The sequence below is a fragment of the Nerophis lumbriciformis genome, linkage group LG03 (assembly GCF_033978685.3).
Source record: "Nerophis lumbriciformis linkage group LG03, RoL_Nlum_v2.1, whole genome shotgun sequence".
Taxonomy (NCBI): Eukaryota; Metazoa; Chordata; class Actinopteri; order Syngnathiformes; family Syngnathidae; genus Nerophis; species Nerophis lumbriciformis.
The window spans coordinates 23771264-23789622 of record NC_084550.2 but is presented as its reverse complement, the minus strand read 5'-3'; the positions used below and the strand labels follow the sequence as shown (position 1 = coordinate 23789622).

The 18359-nt window shown below is 41.5% G+C and overlaps 1 protein-coding gene across 6 annotated transcripts in view; it reads left to right on the top strand.

The window, feature by feature from the left end:
- chd8 (chromodomain helicase DNA binding protein 8) overlaps positions 1 to 18359 on the top strand; it is a 153230-nt gene that overhangs the window by 67205 nt on the left and 67666 nt on the right. For all 6 annotated transcript variants that reach the window (XM_061935698.1, XM_061935690.1, XM_061935681.1 and 3 more), the window contains 9 exons: positions 6682 to 6915; positions 7002 to 7070; positions 7157 to 7212; positions 11998 to 12115; positions 12196 to 12279; positions 12345 to 12482; positions 14192 to 14313; positions 17822 to 18065; positions 18139 to 18315. In XM_061935698.1, coding sequence (XP_061791682.1) covers positions 6682 to 6915; positions 7002 to 7070; positions 7157 to 7212; positions 11998 to 12115; positions 12196 to 12279; positions 12345 to 12482; positions 14192 to 14313; positions 17822 to 18065; positions 18139 to 18315 — 1242 coding nt within the window. The remainder of the gene's footprint in view (positions 1 to 6681; positions 6916 to 7001; positions 7071 to 7156; positions 7213 to 11997; positions 12116 to 12195; positions 12280 to 12344; positions 12483 to 14191; positions 14314 to 17821; positions 18066 to 18138; positions 18316 to 18359) is intronic.

Here is an 18359-nt window from a genome sequence, read left to right as displayed (position 1 = left end):
CCCAAAAGGCCTCCCATTTCCTAGAAACACCTGCTGGAACCCGCTGCCCCACCAAAATATGCGAAACTGTTTGAAAATAGGGCCCCAAAAGGCCTCCCATTCCCCGGGAACACCTGCTGGAACTCTCTGCCCCACCAAAATACGCGAAACTGTCTGAAAATAGGGCCCCAAAAGGCCTCCCATTCCCTGGGAACACCTGCTGGAAACCTCTGCCTCACCTAAATACATGAAACTGTCTGAAAATAGGGCCCCAAAAGGCCTCCCATTCCCGGGAGCACCTGCTGGAACCCTCTGCCTCACCTAAATACGCCAAACTGTCTGAAAATAGGGCCCCAAAAGGCCTCCCATTCCCTGGGAACACCTGCTGAAACCCTCTGCCTCACCTAAATACGCCAAACTGTGAAAATAGGGGCCCCGAACGGCCTCCCATCCCCCGGGAACACCTGCTGGAACCCTCTGACCCATCAAAATACGCGAAACTGTCTGAAAATAGGGCCCCAAAAGGCCTCCCATTCCCCGGGAACACCTGCTGGAAACCTCTGCCTCACTTAAATACGCGAAGCTATCTGAAAATAGGGCCCCAAAAGGCCTCCCATTCCCCGTGAACACCTGCTGGTACCCTCTGCCCCACCAAAATACGTGAAACTGTTTGAAAATAGGGCCCCAAAAGGCCTCCCATTCCCTGGGAACACCTGCTGAAACCCTCTGCCTCACCTAAATACGCCAAACTGTGAAAATAGGGGCCCCGAACGGCCTCCCATCCCCCGGGAACACCTGCTGGAACCCTCTGACCCATCAAAATACGCGAAACTGTCTGAAAATAGGGCCCCAAAAGGCCTCCCATTCCCCGGGAACACCTGCTGGAAACCTCTGCCTCACTTAAATACGCGAAGCTATCTGAAAATAGGGCCCCAAAAGGCCTCCCATTCCCCGGGAACACCTGCTGGAACCCTCTGCCCCACCAAAATACGCCAAACTAGGCCCCCAAAAGGCCTCCCATTCCCTGGGAACACCTGCTGGAAACCTCTGCCTCACCTAAATATGCCAAACTGTCTGAAAATAGGGCCCCAAAAGGCCTCCCATTCCCCGGGAGCACCTGCTGGAAACCTCTGCCTCACCTAAATACGCCAAACTGCACAAGAAGGCGGGGAAGAAAAGGGGAAAAGACGGCCAAAATGGTCAAAAGTCCCAATTTTGTCCAAAATACCTAAGTACCGCCAGACAATTAGGACAAAACAGCGCTCGCCAAATAGTCTCATCAGTGGAGCATGTTTAATATAAACTGTGGGATTTCTAACAATTAGGAAGGTTTGTGTCATGTTTGTTCTTCTAAAGCAAGGGTGGGCAATTAATTTTTACCGGGGGCCGCATAAGCAACCCGAGCACTGCTGGAAGGCCACACCGACAATATTTCAATTAAATTTTGCTCAAATTATTTTTGATTTACTGTAAGATAAATAATAATAATTTAATTTAACCTAACTTTAACTTTATATAAAACCAGATTGCTTTTGATGGTTTTACTTTTAACACTGTCTTACATAACACTTCCTGATGTATAATACAATGCAAAAATGTACATTTCTGTCACTTTATCCTGCATCCTCTTTAAAAGTCCAACATTTTTCCCCGTCAGATTTGGACAACCATCTGTTGTCACACCTGCCAGCTTGTCCCATTTCAGTCCTAACATGTCCAAACACGCTTTTACCTATGTGAACAAGTCATTACCTGTGGTTGTCTCTTTAATTGACTGCAAGGCTGCCAGCTCCTCCGTGATTTGAAAGTCTGCAGTTATCCCACGTAAGAAGATGAGCAGCTGGGCGGTGTCACGTACATCGCAACTCTCATCCAAAGCCAGCGAAAAACAGTCAAAGTCGGCCGTTCTGTTCTTCAGCTGAAGCTCCAAGTTTCCAGCGATGGTCTCAACCCGCCTCGTTACAGTGCGTCGGGAGAGTGACACGTTCTCAAATGCGCCCCTCTTCTCCGGGCATATCAGCGCAACAGAGTCCAATAAGCACTCCTTAATAAACTCTCCGTCAGAAAACGCCTTACTTTTTCCTGGCAATTTTGTGAGAAATGACGAAACTTGTCCTGACAGCTGCGTCTCTGGGGGTGTGAAATTTGGTAAAAAGTCCTTGTTGGGTTTGCAGTTTTACCATCAACGCATCAGCCTCACTTGCGCGCGCTTCATCAGACAGATTCCTGTATTTTTCCATGTGCTTCGTCGTGTAGTGGCGATTCAAATTATATTCTTTAAACACAAATTAAGCGCACGGCTTTACCTTTAATTTACGTAAAGAAATACTTGGCAGTCCATGTCTTGTTGGAAACACGCCATTCGTCATCAAATTTTCTCTTTTTAGCGTCTCGGGGGTAACCGTGCATCACTTGTCGCTGTGCACCTTCACTCACAGGTTACACACGGACATACGCCCATAAATAACACTTTTCAAAATAAAAGCAGCACAGTTGTATTGCGCGATGTTTTTTTAAATTCATTTTGTAATTTGTGATTGCCGCTGTTCACATTCACTTACAATCGCGCACGAGCATACGTCCACACGGAAGTAATACAAATAACGCTTTTCAAAACAAAAGCAGCACCGTTGTATTGCACACTCGACATACGGTAGATACTTTTTTAAATGTATTTTGTAATTTATGATTGGCCTCACGCGGGCCGTAGAATGCCCAGGTCTGTTCTAAAGAAACTACCGTATTTTTTCGGAGTATAAGTCGCTCCGGAGTACCGGTATAAGTCGCACCGGCCTAAAATGCATAATAAAGAAGGAAAAAAACAAATATAAGTCGCACTGGAGTATAAGTCGCATTTTTGGGGGAAATGTATTTGATAAAAGCCAACACCAAGAATAGACATTTGAAAGGCAATTTAAAATAAATAAAGAATAGTGAACAACAGGCTGAATAAGTGTACGTTATATGAGGCATAAATAACCAACTGAGAACGTGCCTGGTATGTTAACGTAACATATGGTAAGAGTCATTCAAATAACTATAACATATAGAACATGCTATACCAGTGGTTCTTAACCTTGTTGGAGGTACCGAACCCCACCAGTTTCATATGCGCATTCACCGAACCCGAACCGTAATCATAAAATGATGTTATTATATTAAAGAAATACTAATAAAGATACATTTTACAAATGGAAAGTTACAGGAATGGACACATGATTCCATGTTTACATCTCATTGTGCAACATGTGAATGTTTTAGTGGGAACTAAATGCGATATCCAAAAGGGGTACACATTATTTCCAAAGCAGGACCCCACACCCAGACATATAATACTAATACTCAACTCATGAAAAACAATGTTATAGTCATTGTAAGTGGGCCAAAACACTTATATTAGAAAATAATCTCATGGAAATGACTGCTGTCATTTGATTGCAATAATAAAACATTGAACTTGTTATTTAGTCAGGTTTGGGACAGGTGTGCTGCAGGTGTGACCACAGTGCATGTGCACGTCTGACCTCGCTCACATGTGCGCCACTGAATGCTCAAGGAGTTTTTGCGTTTGCTCACACATATGGAAAATTAGAGTGAACATTGTTTGGGGGTATCCATAATACGCCGACAGGGAGAAGTTTTTATTTACACGATGAGCCGGGCGTGTCTTGACCTCCGCGGCGGAGGCTCTGCCGAACCCCTGAGGCCGACTCGCCGTACCCCTAGGGTTTGATCGAACCCAGGTTAAGAACCACTGTGCTATACGTTTACCAAACAATCTGTCACTCCTAATCGCTAAATCCGATGAAATCTTATACGTCTAGTCCAGGGGTCGGCAACCCGCGGCTCCGGAGCCGCATGCGGCTCTTTGATCACTCTGATGCGGCTCAGCTGCATACTGCATACTTGCCGACCCTCCCGATTTTCCCGGGAGATTTCCGTGCCTCTCGTAGTAAACTCCCGGGATCAATATTCACCGATTTTCACCCTAACAATAATAATAAGGGCGGGCCATGATGGTACAGCATTTAGCGCCCTCTACAGTCTATACAAACAGCGTGCTAACCCAGCCTTTTGTTGTATGCATCTTCTACTTGCACACGAAAATGACAGCAATGCATACTTGGTCAACAGCCACACAGGTTACACTGACGGTGGCCATATAAAACAACTTTAAGACTCTTACTAATAATGCGCCACACTTTGAACCAAAACCAAACAAGAATGACAAACACATTTCGGGAGAACATCTGCACATAAACTCAACAGAACAAATACCCAGAATCCCATGCAGCCCTGACTCTTCCGGGCTACATTATACATCCCTGCTACCACCAACCCCCGCCCCCACCCCAACCCTGCTCCCCCACACATCAACCGGTTGAGGTGGGGGTTTGGTAGCGGGGGTGTATAATGTATCCCGGAAGAGTTAGGGCTGCATGGGATTCTGGGTATTTGTTCTGTTGTGTTAAGGTGCAGATGTTCTCCCGAAATGTGTTTGTCATTCTTGTTTGGTGTGGGTTCACAGTGTGGCGCATTATTAGTAAGAGTGTTAATGTTGTTTTATACGTCCACCGTCAGTGTAACCTGTGTGGTTGTTGACCAATTATGCCTTGCTGTCACATCCGTGAGCAAGCAGAAGCCCCATACAACGTGTGACTGGGCCGGCACGCTGGTTGTAGTGGGCGCTAAATGCTGTACCATCACGGCACGTTCGAGAGAATAGTTGCCTTGAAATTCGTGGTCTGCCGGAAAAATCGGGAGGGATCACAAGAATTATGCTGTCAAGCGCCATTCATATAAAACTCGCGGGCCGCACTAACATTCAATTTTCATATTAAGGTGAGGGCCGCGTGTCTGAGACCCTTAGTTTATACATAGCACAAAACAAAAAAAAAACTTTGTATGCAGTGTTATTTCATTTTAAATTTCAAAAGATTTTTGTGGCTCCCATTGTTTTCTTTAATTTGTGAAACTGGTCAAAATGGCTCTTTGACTGGTAAAGGTTGCCGACCCCTGGTCTAGTCTCTTACGTGAATGAGCTAAATAATATTATTTGATATTTTACGGTAATGTGTTAATAAATTCACACATAAGTCGCTCCCGAGTATAAGTCGCACCCCTGGCCAAACTATGAAAAAAAACTGCGACTTATAGTCCGAAAAATACGGTATATGAAATAAAAAAATATATACTTTTTCTGTTTTCACCAATTTTCGAAAAAGCCCCAGGGAGCCACTAGGGCGGCGCTAAAGAGCCGCGGGTTGCAGACCCCCGATTTAGGGAGTCGTTCCTGAGGCGTCTGTTTGCATGTTGACTGCTATGTATATCAGGGGTGCTCACACTTTTTCTGCAGGCGAGCTACTTTTCAATTGATCAAGTCGTGGGGATCTACCTCATTCATATATATAATTTATATTTACTTATTTATGAAATATATGTTTTTGTTAACAAGTTAAAGGTGTTTAATGATAATGCAAGCATGTTTAACACATATAGTTAATATTGTTAACAAGTTAAAGGTGTTTAATGATAATACAAGCATGTTTAACACATATAGTTAATATTGTTAACAAGTTAAAGGTGTTTAATGATAATACAAGCATGTTTAACACATATAGTTAATATTGTTAACAAGTTAAAGGTGTTTAATGATAATGGAAGCATGTTTAACACATTTAGTTAATATTGTTAACAAATTAAAGGTGTTTAATGATAATACAAGTATGTTTAACACATATAGTTAATATTGTTAACAAGTTAAAGGTGTTTAATGATAATACAAGCATGTTTAACACATATAGTTAATATTGTTAACAAGTTAAAGGTGTTTAATGATAATACAAGCATGTTTAACACATATAGTTAATATTGTTAACAAGTTAAAGGTGTTTAATGATAATGGAAGCATGTTTAACACATATAGTTAATATTGTTAACAAATTAAAGGTGTTTAATGATAATACAAGTATGTTTAATACATATAGTTAATATTGTTAACAAGTTAAAGGTGTTTAAAGATAATACAAGCATGTTTAACACATATAGATTCCTTTCTTTCATGAAGACAAGAATATAAGTTGGTGTATTACCTGATTCTGATGACTTGCATTGATTGGAATCAGACAGTGGTGCTGATAAGGTCCGCATTTTTGAATGGAGGAGAAAAAAAGTCCTCCTTTCTGTCCAATACCACATGAAAGTGGTTGGTTTTTGGCATCTTATTTGTCCAGCTTCCGTACTCCTTTGTATACACTTTACAAGAAATACATTGTCGGCAAACTCCGTAGCTTGCTAGCTTGTGCACACCAGCTTTCTGAGACTCTTGTTTTGTTAGCGCAACTGTGCAGTCGGTCTTTGGAGTTTTGACGACAGGTACGGTGCCAGATTCTGTTGAAATAAAGTGTTTCTCGCCTTCCAGTCGGTAATTTTAATGAGCTGGCAGCAGCCAGCGTCATCTCAGAAGACCCTCGGGTGCCGTGAATGTCAATCAAGTGACGAAAGTGACGTCATAGTGAAGATTTATGATCGCTCATTTTTAGGACTATTTTTTTAATGCCTAGCTGGTGATCGACTGACACACCCTCCGAGATCGACCGGTAGCTCGCGATTGACGTAATGAGCACCCCTGATGTATATGAAATAAACCTCACTTATATTAGACAAAGTTGAAACTTACACATTGAAATCTCCCTCGTCCAGAAACGGCGCTCTAATCGCGTGGTGAAAAGAAAGAAGTACACGGAAGACCTGGACATCAAGATAACCGACGACGAGGACGAGCAGGAGGACGTCGACGTCATGACGACCACGGCGGCCGTGGCCTCCATCAGCACGCAGCCTTTAGTGGCAGCGCCAGCAGCGGCGGCCGCAGCTCACGTCCAGCAGGGGATGGCGTTCGACGCTGACGGCATGCCTGGCATGCAGTTCTTCGTGGTGTGTGGAACTTTTCAAAATAACTTTCAGACTGACACTGCATGCTCTATAAGTCGCTGGCTTCATTGGCTGTCTTCACTTTGCAGGAAAACCCAAGTGAAGAAGACGCGGCCATTGTGGATAAAGTCCTTTCCATGCGATTAACAAAGAAAGAAGTATGTTGATTCAGTTTGCGTTTCATTCACTGGAGCTTTTGCATTGCCTTTTTTCTTGCAGCCTAATGACTGCTACTATCTCCTAGGTCTTCCAAGGCCAGTACACCAATGTCGAGGAATTCTTTGTGAAGTACAAGAACTAGTAAGTCGAACAACCTTGATCAAAAATGTATATCCTGTAAAGCAGTGTTTTTCAACCTTTTTTGAGCCAAGGCACATTTTTTTCATAAAAAAATACGGAAGCACACCACCAGCAGAAAATGTTAAAAAATGAAACTCCACCAGGTTGTCGTGCCTTATTTTGAGTTTGTTGTTGTTTCCTGTGTGTCGTGCTTTAGTTCCTGTCTTGCGCTGTTATTTTGGTGACCCTTCCTGTTTTGTTGCTGCTTCACGCCTCCCTTTGAGTGCTATTGCTCGCACCTGCTTTGTTTTCGCAATCAAGACTATTGGAGTTGTGCGTACGCTAGGGAATAATGTTTGATAAGAAATTATCGAGTTCAAGCCCATTATCGAATCCTCTTATCGAACCGATTCCTTATCGATTCTCTTATCGAATCCAGATAGGTTGTTGTATATGGAAAAAAACACAATATTTGGTTGAACAAAAGCTCACTTTTATTTTATAAGAAAAAAAAAAAAAAAAAAATATTGACTGTTACCCCCCTAAAAAAAAAAAAAATATTGACTGTTACCCAAAGTATATTAAGTAAGTTTTTTCGGAAAAACAAATATATACAGTAACACAAAAACAACCTGTCTCTGTGATCACTATAGGTGTATAAATAATAATATAGTGTTAAATAAAATCAGTCCCTTGGGCACAAAACTGAAAATAATACAGCTCTTCAAAAAGTGCACTTCTGCTGCTATTGGAACATACTAACTACACACACTATGACACTAAGAACACCACAGTCATCAATCAACAATTCTTCTTCCAAAAAAATGTTTTCGATGGTGGAAATACACGACTGGCAGCCATTTTAAGTCCTCAAAACATCCATTGAAACTCGAATCTGAAAATTGTTTTTCAATAAACATCTTAATATCAAATTTAACCACTTTCCACCTTAATATTGAGTTACATAAGCAAGTTAAACAGTTTACTTACAGACTTATCTTTTCCAAGGCTTGTAAGAGCTAACACAACTTGTCTACTTCTCAATTGTCTCATGAACCTGAACTGACGTCGCCAACCCGGAAGTGCCCAAACTAATGACACGTAGTATTTTCATATCGCCACAAGGTGTCAGTAAGAGTCTACAATCAAATGGGCATAACAATGCCCTGTGGGACGGGATTCGTTCCCATGGATTCAAATAAAGAACCAACTCTTTTTCTTTACTATAGTGGCCTCGAAAACGGGAACCGGTTCTCAAAAAGGGAATCGAGTCTATGCAATCGGTTCTTTTCTTATCGAACAATTGGGAGAACCGGTTTCGAACATCATCCCTAGCGTACGCTATTCTTCTTTGTAGGGACATTGTTGATTGTCATGTCATGTAAGGATGTGCTTTGTGGACGCCGTCTTTGCTCCACACGCTGTAAGTTTTTGCTGTCGTCCAGCATTCTGTTTTTGTTGACTTTGTAGCCAGTTCAGTTTTACTTTTGTTTTACATAGCCATCCCTATGCTTCAGTGCCTTTTCCTAGCGGGACTTGCCTTTTGTTCATTTTTGGTTTAAGCGTTACATACCGGTACCTTTTTACCTGCCCGCTGTGCTCTGCATATTGGGATCACGAAAAACCATCCTCGACGCGTTCCGACTCCTACAAAGCAATGAACTACCTGCTGCCACCTACTGATATGGATAGAGTATTACAAGATTACCCTGCCAAGCTCTACACAGCACAGGCACTCGACAACGGCACATTATTATGATTATTGATTTGCAAAAAATATTTTTTGGACCAATTAGGTGAAGTTGCATAATTTCCCACGGCACACCAGACAATATCTCACGGCACACTAGTGTGCCGTAGCACAGTGGTTGAAAAGCCCTGCTGTAAAGCAAGGGTGTTCAAAGTACGGGTATACTGTACGACCCTACATAAAACAGTGGTACCATTTTTCCATTTATAATAATATGCTATAAAAAAACATTGCACATTTTGCTTTAAAATTCCGGCAACTGAGCTGCCAGTTTTTACTGCTAAATCAGCATGTAAAACATGTAATTGCATTAGGTCTGAGGTGTCAAAGTCGTTTTCACTGAGGGCCACGTCACAGTTATGTTTGGCCCCAGAGGGCCGCTTCTCACAGTGAATACTGTTATTACACAATTTGTAATGCATTTTTTTAGTAGATTTTTTAAAAACTAAAATGTAAAAAAAAATTATGCTAAGTTGCAATAATTTCACCTCAAAATGTAGTGTATATGACTGTAAATGGAAAAACATTACTGCAGTCTTTATGGTAAAAAAAAAAAAAAGGCAGCTCAGTTGCCAGAATTTTACTGTAAACTTTACATTAGTTTGTTTTACTGTAAATTAAAAACTGCTATTTTACAGTAACATCTTGGCACCTGAGCTTCCAGTTTTTGTTTTGTTTTGTTTTTTTACCACAAATCAACTACTGTAGATTTTTCAGTGTATTACTGTAAATGCCAAAACGGCACCACAGTTTATTACAGTAAAAGTACGTTTTTTGTTTTTTTTTCATTTAGAGAAAAATGCTGTAAAAACCACAGTAAATTTCACAATTTCACCATGAACTCTATTGCTACTTTTACATTGCACAATTTGATGGATAACTTGCTTTGAAATCATTATTATTAGTATTTTCTTCTATTTAAAAAATGGTTTGAATGTTTGATAATATAGTTATATATATATATATATGTAGTCATAAGAAGCTTATGACTACAAAGGCGGACGCTCGCAAATTTTCAGCACTTACGCATGTCCCAAATAAAGATCAGCAGGTATCAGAAGGTAAGAAAAGTTGCTTTTGTATAATAATAAACAAAAATGCCAGAAATTGTCTCCTAATAAGTGCCGTTTTGCGGTCCTTATACACACACCATAATAATACTTGTATGTTTAATGTGCCGACAATCCATCAAGCGGTGCAGCTTCATTGCTTACCAAAGTCGCACTAAAAACATTTTGACAGACTTTTGAGCGCCGTGTGTAATGTTCTATATTCTCAATGGAACATTTAAAGTTGTGGTGTTGTTTACTGGCGTATCTCTCATGTGTGACTGCCATCTAAAGGAGTCATATTATTATTATTTTGTGTGCCGTGAAAACCCGTCCGACCGTAACTCTCCAATAACTAAAGGTCCTTGGGTGAATAATGTAAACTCACTACACCGGTATGTTTTAGCGCTTTCATGGCGAGTTTACTGACAGATATAAGTAAGAACTTTACACTACTTTATATTAGAAATGGCAACATGGAGTCCCATAACAAGAAGATAGAGGAAAAAGAAGCTTATCGACTACAGTGTCTGCACGAACTACAAAGGCGGACGCCCGCAATTTTATAGGATTTATGCAGATCCCAAATACAGAAAAGTTGCTTTTGCATAATATTGCGAAACAAAACACCAGATAATGTCTTACCTTATACACACACCATAATAATACTCGTATGTTGAAGCACACCAAACGGTGCAGCCTACACTTATCTCTAATGCAGTGTTTTTCAAACTTTTTTGAGCCAAGGCACATTTTTTGCGTTGAAAAAATCTGGAGGCACACCACCAGCAGAAATCATTAAAAAACTAAACTCAGTTGACAGTAAAAAGTCGTTGTCGCAATTGTTGTATATGACTTTAAACCATAACCAAGCATGCATCAATATATATAGCTCTTGTCTCAAAGTAGGTGTACTATCACGACCTGTCACATCACGCCCTGACTTATTTTGACTTTTTTGATGTTTTCCTGTGTGTAGTGTTTTAGTTCTTGTCTTGCGCTCCTATTTTGGTGGCTTTTTCTCTTTTTTTGGTATTTTCCTGTAGCAGTTTCGTGACTTCCTTTGAGCGATATTTCCCACATCTACTTTGTTTTAGCAATCAAGAATATTTCAGTTGTTTTATCCTTCTATGTGGGGGCATTGTTGATTGTCATGTCATGTTTGAATGAACATTGTGGACACAGTCTTTGCCCCACAGTAACTCTTTGCTGTCATCCAGCATTCTGTTTTTGGTGACTTTGTAGCCAGTTCAGTTTTAGTTTCATTCTGCATAGCCTTCCCTAAGCTTCAATGCCTTTTCTTAGGGGCGCTCACCTTTTGTTTATTTTTGGTTTAAGCATTAGATACCTTTTTACCTGTACGCTGCCGACATCTACAAAGCATCTACTGGTCACACTTATCATTACACCATGTACCAAATATAATAGCTTCAAGGTGGGTAAGCACAACCAGCATTATGCCGTACATTAGGCGCGCCGGGTTATAAAGTTAAAGTTAAAGTTAAAGTACCAATGATTGTCACACACACACTAGGTGTGGCGAGATTATTCTCTGCATTTGACCCATCACCCTTGATCACCCCCTGGGAGGTGAGGGGAGCAGTGGGCAGCAGCGGTGGCCGCGCCCGGGAATCATTTTGGTGATTTAACCCCCAATTCCAACCCTTGATGCTGAGTGCCAAGCAGGGAGGTAATGGGTCCCATTTTTATAGTCTTTGGTATGACTCGGCCGGGGTTTGAACTCACAACCTACCGATCTCAGGGCGGACACTCTAACCACTAGGCCACTGAGTAGGTATGAGGCACACTGTCCATTTTTTAGAAAATTTAATGATTTGAAGTGCGCCTTATAGTCTGGAAAATATGGTAATTTAATCAAATAATAATTTACTTAGGATTCCGTAATTATTTAATTTAATTTTGTATCCGGTTTGGGCCAATGTGGTTTATTTACACTTGAATATGTGAATGGAATCGACTCACACATGCTCACCTTCTTGTTCCCAGTTCATACTTGCACTGTGAATGGGCCAGCTTGGAGCAGCTGGAGAAGGACAAGAGGATCCATCAAAAGATCAAAAGGTTCAAGACCAAACATGCGCAGATGAGGCATATCTTCCAGGAGGTGAGAGGGGGGACACTTGGGTGTGGCAGCTTGAGTCGCAACCCGTTCTGCTGAAGTTACATTGAGATGGCGTTTGGCAGGAGGAGGAGCTCTTCAACCCGGACTACGTGGAAGCGGACAGGATCCTGGACGAGTCGCACAGTGTGGACAAAGACAACGGCGAGGTAGAAGAAACTGCACCAAAAAGAGACTTTTATGTGTGCTAAGTAACATCCCGTGTTCCCTCCAGCCTGTGGTGTACTACCTGGTGAAGTGGTGCTCCCTGCCTTACGAAGACGCCACATGGGAGCTGAAGGAGGACGTGGACGAGGGAAAGGTGGAAGAGTTCCGTAAACTCCTAAACCGGCAACCCCGTCTCAAGAGAACGGTAAGAATCCAAGTGGTATGGAATCAATTAAGTAATATCAAATTTACTGTTGACTTTTAATATTGAACTAGATGAGGTGTGAATGCTCCAATGCTGAAGTTGAAGTGAAATGCTGACAGAATGTAGTAAGAATTGTTGGAATGGTTTGAGTTGGATAAAAAATGTGAGAGTTGTGGAAATGTCCCATTCATTTCAATGGGAATTTCGGGAAAAACGGGAATTTTTTTGAAAATGTTAAAAAATGTGAATGTTCTGAATGAGTGGTGTTGGAATTTTTCAAATCGGTCGAGAAATGTTGAAGTAGTAACATTTTTAATTGAGAAATGGTATAATGGAATTTCGGGAAAACCGGGAATTTTTCCAGTTCAAAAAACTACTTAGTTTTTGTCCTGATTAAGAGGAATGTGCATTGAAAAATGTGGAAGAAGTAGTCGACAATAAAAAAGGGTTTGAAAAAAAATGGATATCCTGGGAATTCCTGGAATGTTTTTGAACTTAGAAAAATGAGTATGAGTGGAATATGTTGAAGGTTTGAATCAGCATAAAAATGGCCAAATCATATTAAATGGGGAAAAAATTACCCGGAAAACCTGGGATTCTTGGAATTTTTGGATTTTGTCAAGGGAAAGCCCACGATTCCCGAATAGGCTGAACTGTTTGAAGTTGGAACGGTTTGAATCGGATGAAAAATGTGGAAGGTAGAGTGTGCCAAAATCTGGAGAAGAATAATAATAACTACAAAATTCCCGCGGAAATTTTGACAGGTTCTCAAAACCACAGAACTTTCCTCCAGAAGGTCTTATCTTTGATCTTCTGATGTCAGATGAAACAAAAATGTAGCTGTTTGGCCACAATACCCAGCAATATGATTGGAGGAGAAAAGGTGAGGCCTTTAATCCCAGGAACACCAAGCCTACTGTCAAGCATGGTGGTGGTAGTCTTGTTCCAAGAGGACAATGACCCCAAACACACGTCAAAAGTGGTTAAGGAATGGCTAATGACCTGTTTTGCTGCCAATGGAACTGGTGCTTTACAGAGAGTAAATGGGACAATGAAAAAGGAGGATTACCTTCAAATTCTTCAGGACAAATCATCAGCCCGGAGGTTGGGTCTGGGGCGCAGTTGGGTGTTCCAACAGGACAATTACCCCAAACACACATCAAAAGTGGTAAAGGAATGGCTAAATCAGGCTAGAATGAAGGTTTTAGAATGGCCTTCCCACCAAAGTCCTGACTTAAAGGTGTGGACAATGCTGAAGAAACAAGTCCATGTCAGAAAAGCAACACATTTAGCTGAACTGCACCAATTTTGTGGTCAAAAATTCAAGCAGAAGCTTGTGGATGGCTACCAAAAGCGCCTTATTGTACTTGCCAAGGGACATGTAAGCAAATATTAACATTGCTGTATGTATACTTTTGACCCAGCACATTTTCAGTAGAGCCATAATAAATTCATAAAAGAAGCAAACTTCATGAATGTTTTTTGTGACCAACAAGTATGTGCTCCAATCACTACATCACAAAAAAATAAGAAATGATTGTAAACTCAAGACAGCCATGACATTATGTTCTTTACAAGTGTATGTAAACTTTTGATTGCAACTGTACCAAGTTATGACTCTAAGGTGTATGGCTGTGGAAATCGAAGTGTACAATTAGATGAAAAAGATTTAGCATGCTTAAGTTTGTTCACGCTCTCCTCTTCCGCAGACCCGACCGCCGGCTGGCTCCTGGAAGAAGTTGGAGGAGACCAAAGAGTACAAGAATGGGAACATACTTCGAGAGTATCAACTGGAGGGTGTCAACTGGCTGCTCTTCAACTGGTACAACAGGTATGTATCACACCCAGTCACATGACATGGCCCCTGTCGCATAATGAGAGTTAAATCATGCATTAAGTTATGTTGAAATTGCTCATGGTGGGTATGGGCAAGACAGGGGTGTCCAAACGTTTTCCACTCAGCGTGGCACACTGAAAAATCAAAGCATGCACCATAGATTTTGATTTTTTTTTTTTGTCAACTTTAGGGCGCCCCTCATTTTTGGTTTCGGGCACCCGGAAGGGTTTTAGTCATAAAAATGTAAAAAAAAAAAAGTCATATTAACATATGAATATACCGCAGTGACGTGCGGTGAGGTTCATGACTGGTGAGGCACTGACTTCATCACAATCAGATTTACAAACATATGAACCCTAAAGAGTATCTTATTCACCATTTGATTGGCAGCAGTGAACGGGTTATGTTTAAAAGCTCATACCAGCATTCTTCCCTGCTTGGCACTCAGCATCAAGGGTTGGAATTGGGGGTTAAATCACCAAAAATGATTTCCGGGCGTGGCGCCGCTGCTGCCCACTGCTCCCCTCACCTCCCAGGGGGTGAACAAGGGATGGGTCAAATGCAGAGGACAAATTTCACCACACCTAGTGTGTGTGTGACAATCATTGGTACTTTAACTTAACTTTAACTTTACGCATACAAACTGTAGCACACAAAAAAGCACATTTAATTAAAAAAACGTTATTATGGTCTTACCTTTACTTATAAGTGCGGGAACAGTGGTGTTCGTGTTGGAGGAGTTGTGAATGAATGAAATATGAATCCGTGCTGCAGTCTGCAGGTGTACCTAATGTTGTGTCCCTGCAGTCGTTCACTGCTCCTCCGGCGTGAGTGTTGTTGTTTTTGCACTTTTTGGCTTCTTGTTAAGTGACTTTTTTTGGGTGGATTCGGTCTTGCACGTGGGGGGTTTGGGTGTGGGCTTTGGTTGGTGTGGCGCTCCCGTCGGGGGGTGCATTCTGCGGCAGGGGTGCATTAACCGGCACCAGGAGGCGGGATTACTGCGAGCCTCGCAGCAGTTTATGATTGCTCCGCACAAGAAATACTTTACACACATACAGTTGTTGACAAAATACACTGTACATTATATACCTCAGCTAACTAAACTATGGAAATGTATAATATAATTCATATAGCAATACGGTCTCACTGCACAGCAGGCCAGCAGTTAGCCGAGTCATTGCGCAATCCATGTTGAGGCACAACTGAGTGACGTGCCTCAACTGGCTGCTGATCACCACACCGTCTCTTCTCAGTATTTGAACGGCAAATGTGAAAATTCAGCGATTTTGAATACAAATAATCTAAAACTGGTGAAGTTAAATGGAAAATAACTTTATAGTATAATCACTGAATACATATAACAATTTAATAATTTTTTTTTCTTTTTACATTTTTTTTCTTTCCATGATGGCAGGTGAGGCCCCGCCTCACCTGCCTCTAGTGACCACACGTCACTGATATACCGTATACAGCAGGCCTGGGCAATTATTTTGACTCGGGGGGCCACATTTAGACAAAAAAATGTGTTCTTGTACGTTCTGTTTTGGAAATGACATGAATGTTTGCCACTGCTTAATAATGGTTTAATAAATACAGTTTTGGTAAATTGACTTAGTTGTGGTTTCCCTCTCTGCATGAAAGTTTAAAAGTAGCATATATTAATGCAGTATGAACAAGAATGTTTTAATGTAGACACATAGAATCATCATACTGCTTTGATTATATGCATCAAGTGTTCATTCAAGGCTAAGGCAAAATATGGAGATACAAACCCCGTTTCCATATGAGTTGGGAAATTGTGTTAGATGTAAATATAAACGGAATACAATGATTTGCAAATCCTTTTCAACCCATATTCAGGTGAATGCACTACAAAGACAAGATATTTGATGTTCAAACTAATAAACTTTATTTTTTTTTTTGCAAATAATAATTAACTTAGAATTTCATGGCTGCAACACGTGCTAAAGTAGTTGGGAAAGGGCATGTTCACCACTGTGTTACATGGCCTTTCCTTTTAACAACACTCGGTAAACGTTTGGGAACTGAGGAGACACATTTTTTAAGCTTCTCAGATGGAATTCTTTCCCATTCTTGCTTGATGTACAGCTTAAGTTGTTCAACAGTCCGGGGGTCTCTGTTGTGCTATTTTAGGCTTCATAATGCGCCACACATTTTCAATGGGAGACAGTTCTGGACTACAGGCAGGCCAGTCTAGTACCCGCACTCATTTACTATGAAGCCACGTTGATGTAACACGTGGCTTGGCATTGTCTTGCTGAAATAAGCAGGGACGTCCATGGTAACGTTGCTTGGATGGCAACATATGTTGCTCCAAAACCTGTATGTACCTTTCAGCATTAATGGCGCCTTCACAGATGTGTAAGTTACCCATGTCTTGGGCACTAATACACCCCCATACCATCACACATGCTGGCTTTTCAACTTTGCGCCTGTAACAATCTGGATGGTTCTTTTCCTCTTTGGTCCGGAGGACACAATGTCGAATATTTCCAAAAACAATTTGAAATGTGGACTCGTCAGACCACAGAACACTTTTCCACTTTGTATCAGTCCATCTTAGATGAGCTCAGGCTCAGCAAAGCCGACGGCGTTTCCGGGTGTTGTTGATAAACGGTTTTCACCGTGCATAGGAGAGTTTTAACTTGCACTTACAGATGTAGCGACCAACTGTAGTTACTGACAGTGGGTTTCTGAAGTGTTCCTGAGCCCATGTGGTGATATCCTTTACACACTGATGTCTCTTGTTGATGCAGTACAGCCTGAGGGATCGAAGGTCACGGGCTTAGCTGCTTACGTGCAGTGATTTCTCCAGATTCTCTGAACCCTTTGATGATATTACTGACCGTAGATGGTGAAATCCCTAAATTCCTTGCAATAGCTGCTTGAGAAAGGTTTTTATTAAACTGTTCAACAATTTACTCACGCATTTGTTGACAAAGTGGTGACCCTCGCCCCATCCTTGTTTCATGGAATCTACTTTTATACCCAATCATGGCACCCACCTGTTCCCAATTTGCCTGTTCACCTGTGGGATGTTCCAAATAAGTGTTTGATGAGCATTCCTCAACTTTATCAGTATTTATTGCCACCTTTCCCAACTTCTTTGTCACGTGTTGCTGGCATCAAATTCTAAAGTTAATGATTATTTGCAAAAAAAAAAATCTATCAGTTTGAACATCAAATTTGTTGTCTTTGTAGCATATTCAACTGAATATGGGATGAAAATGATTTGCAAATCATTGTATTCCGTTTATATTTACATCTAACACAATTTCCCAACTCATATGGAAACGGGGTTTGTATATATCGTGTATCGTGACATGGCCTAAAGATATTGAGATATTAATAAAAGGCCATATCACCCAGCCCTACTTGAGTCGTTGTTCTACTCAGATTTGTCAGTGTCATTAAGTCAGACTATACTGAAGAAAAGGTAAGGTTCACCCTGTATATAAGTTTTGTCTTTCTCTGGCTTCAGGCAAAACTGCATCCTGGCAGATGAGATGGGTCTCGGGAAGACCATCCAGTCCATCGCACTCCTGTCTGAGATTTACGCTGCTGGGCTCCAAGGCCCCTTCCTCGTCATCGCACCTCTTTCCACCATCACAAACTGGGAGCGGGAGTTCTCCACATGGACCGACATGAACGCCATCGTGTACCACGGCAGCTTAGCCAGCAGGCAGATGATCCAACAGTACGAGATGTACAGCAAAGACGACAAGGTAGCCTCATCCCTCGGCCCTGGCTTACCAGAATTTCACCGCACGTTTCTAATTGTCTCCATTCTACACACAGGAACATTTAATCCCAGGCGCGTACAAGTTCGATGCCCTCATCACTACTTTTGAGATGATACTGTCCGACTGTCCCGAGTTGAGGGAGATCTCCTGGCGTTGCGTGATCATCGACGAGGCTCATCGCCTCAAGAATCGCAACTGCAAGCTGTTGGACAGCTTGAAGATGTTGGACCTGGTTAGTCCACCCTAGCCAATCTTGCTTTGGTCTCTTTGACTGGT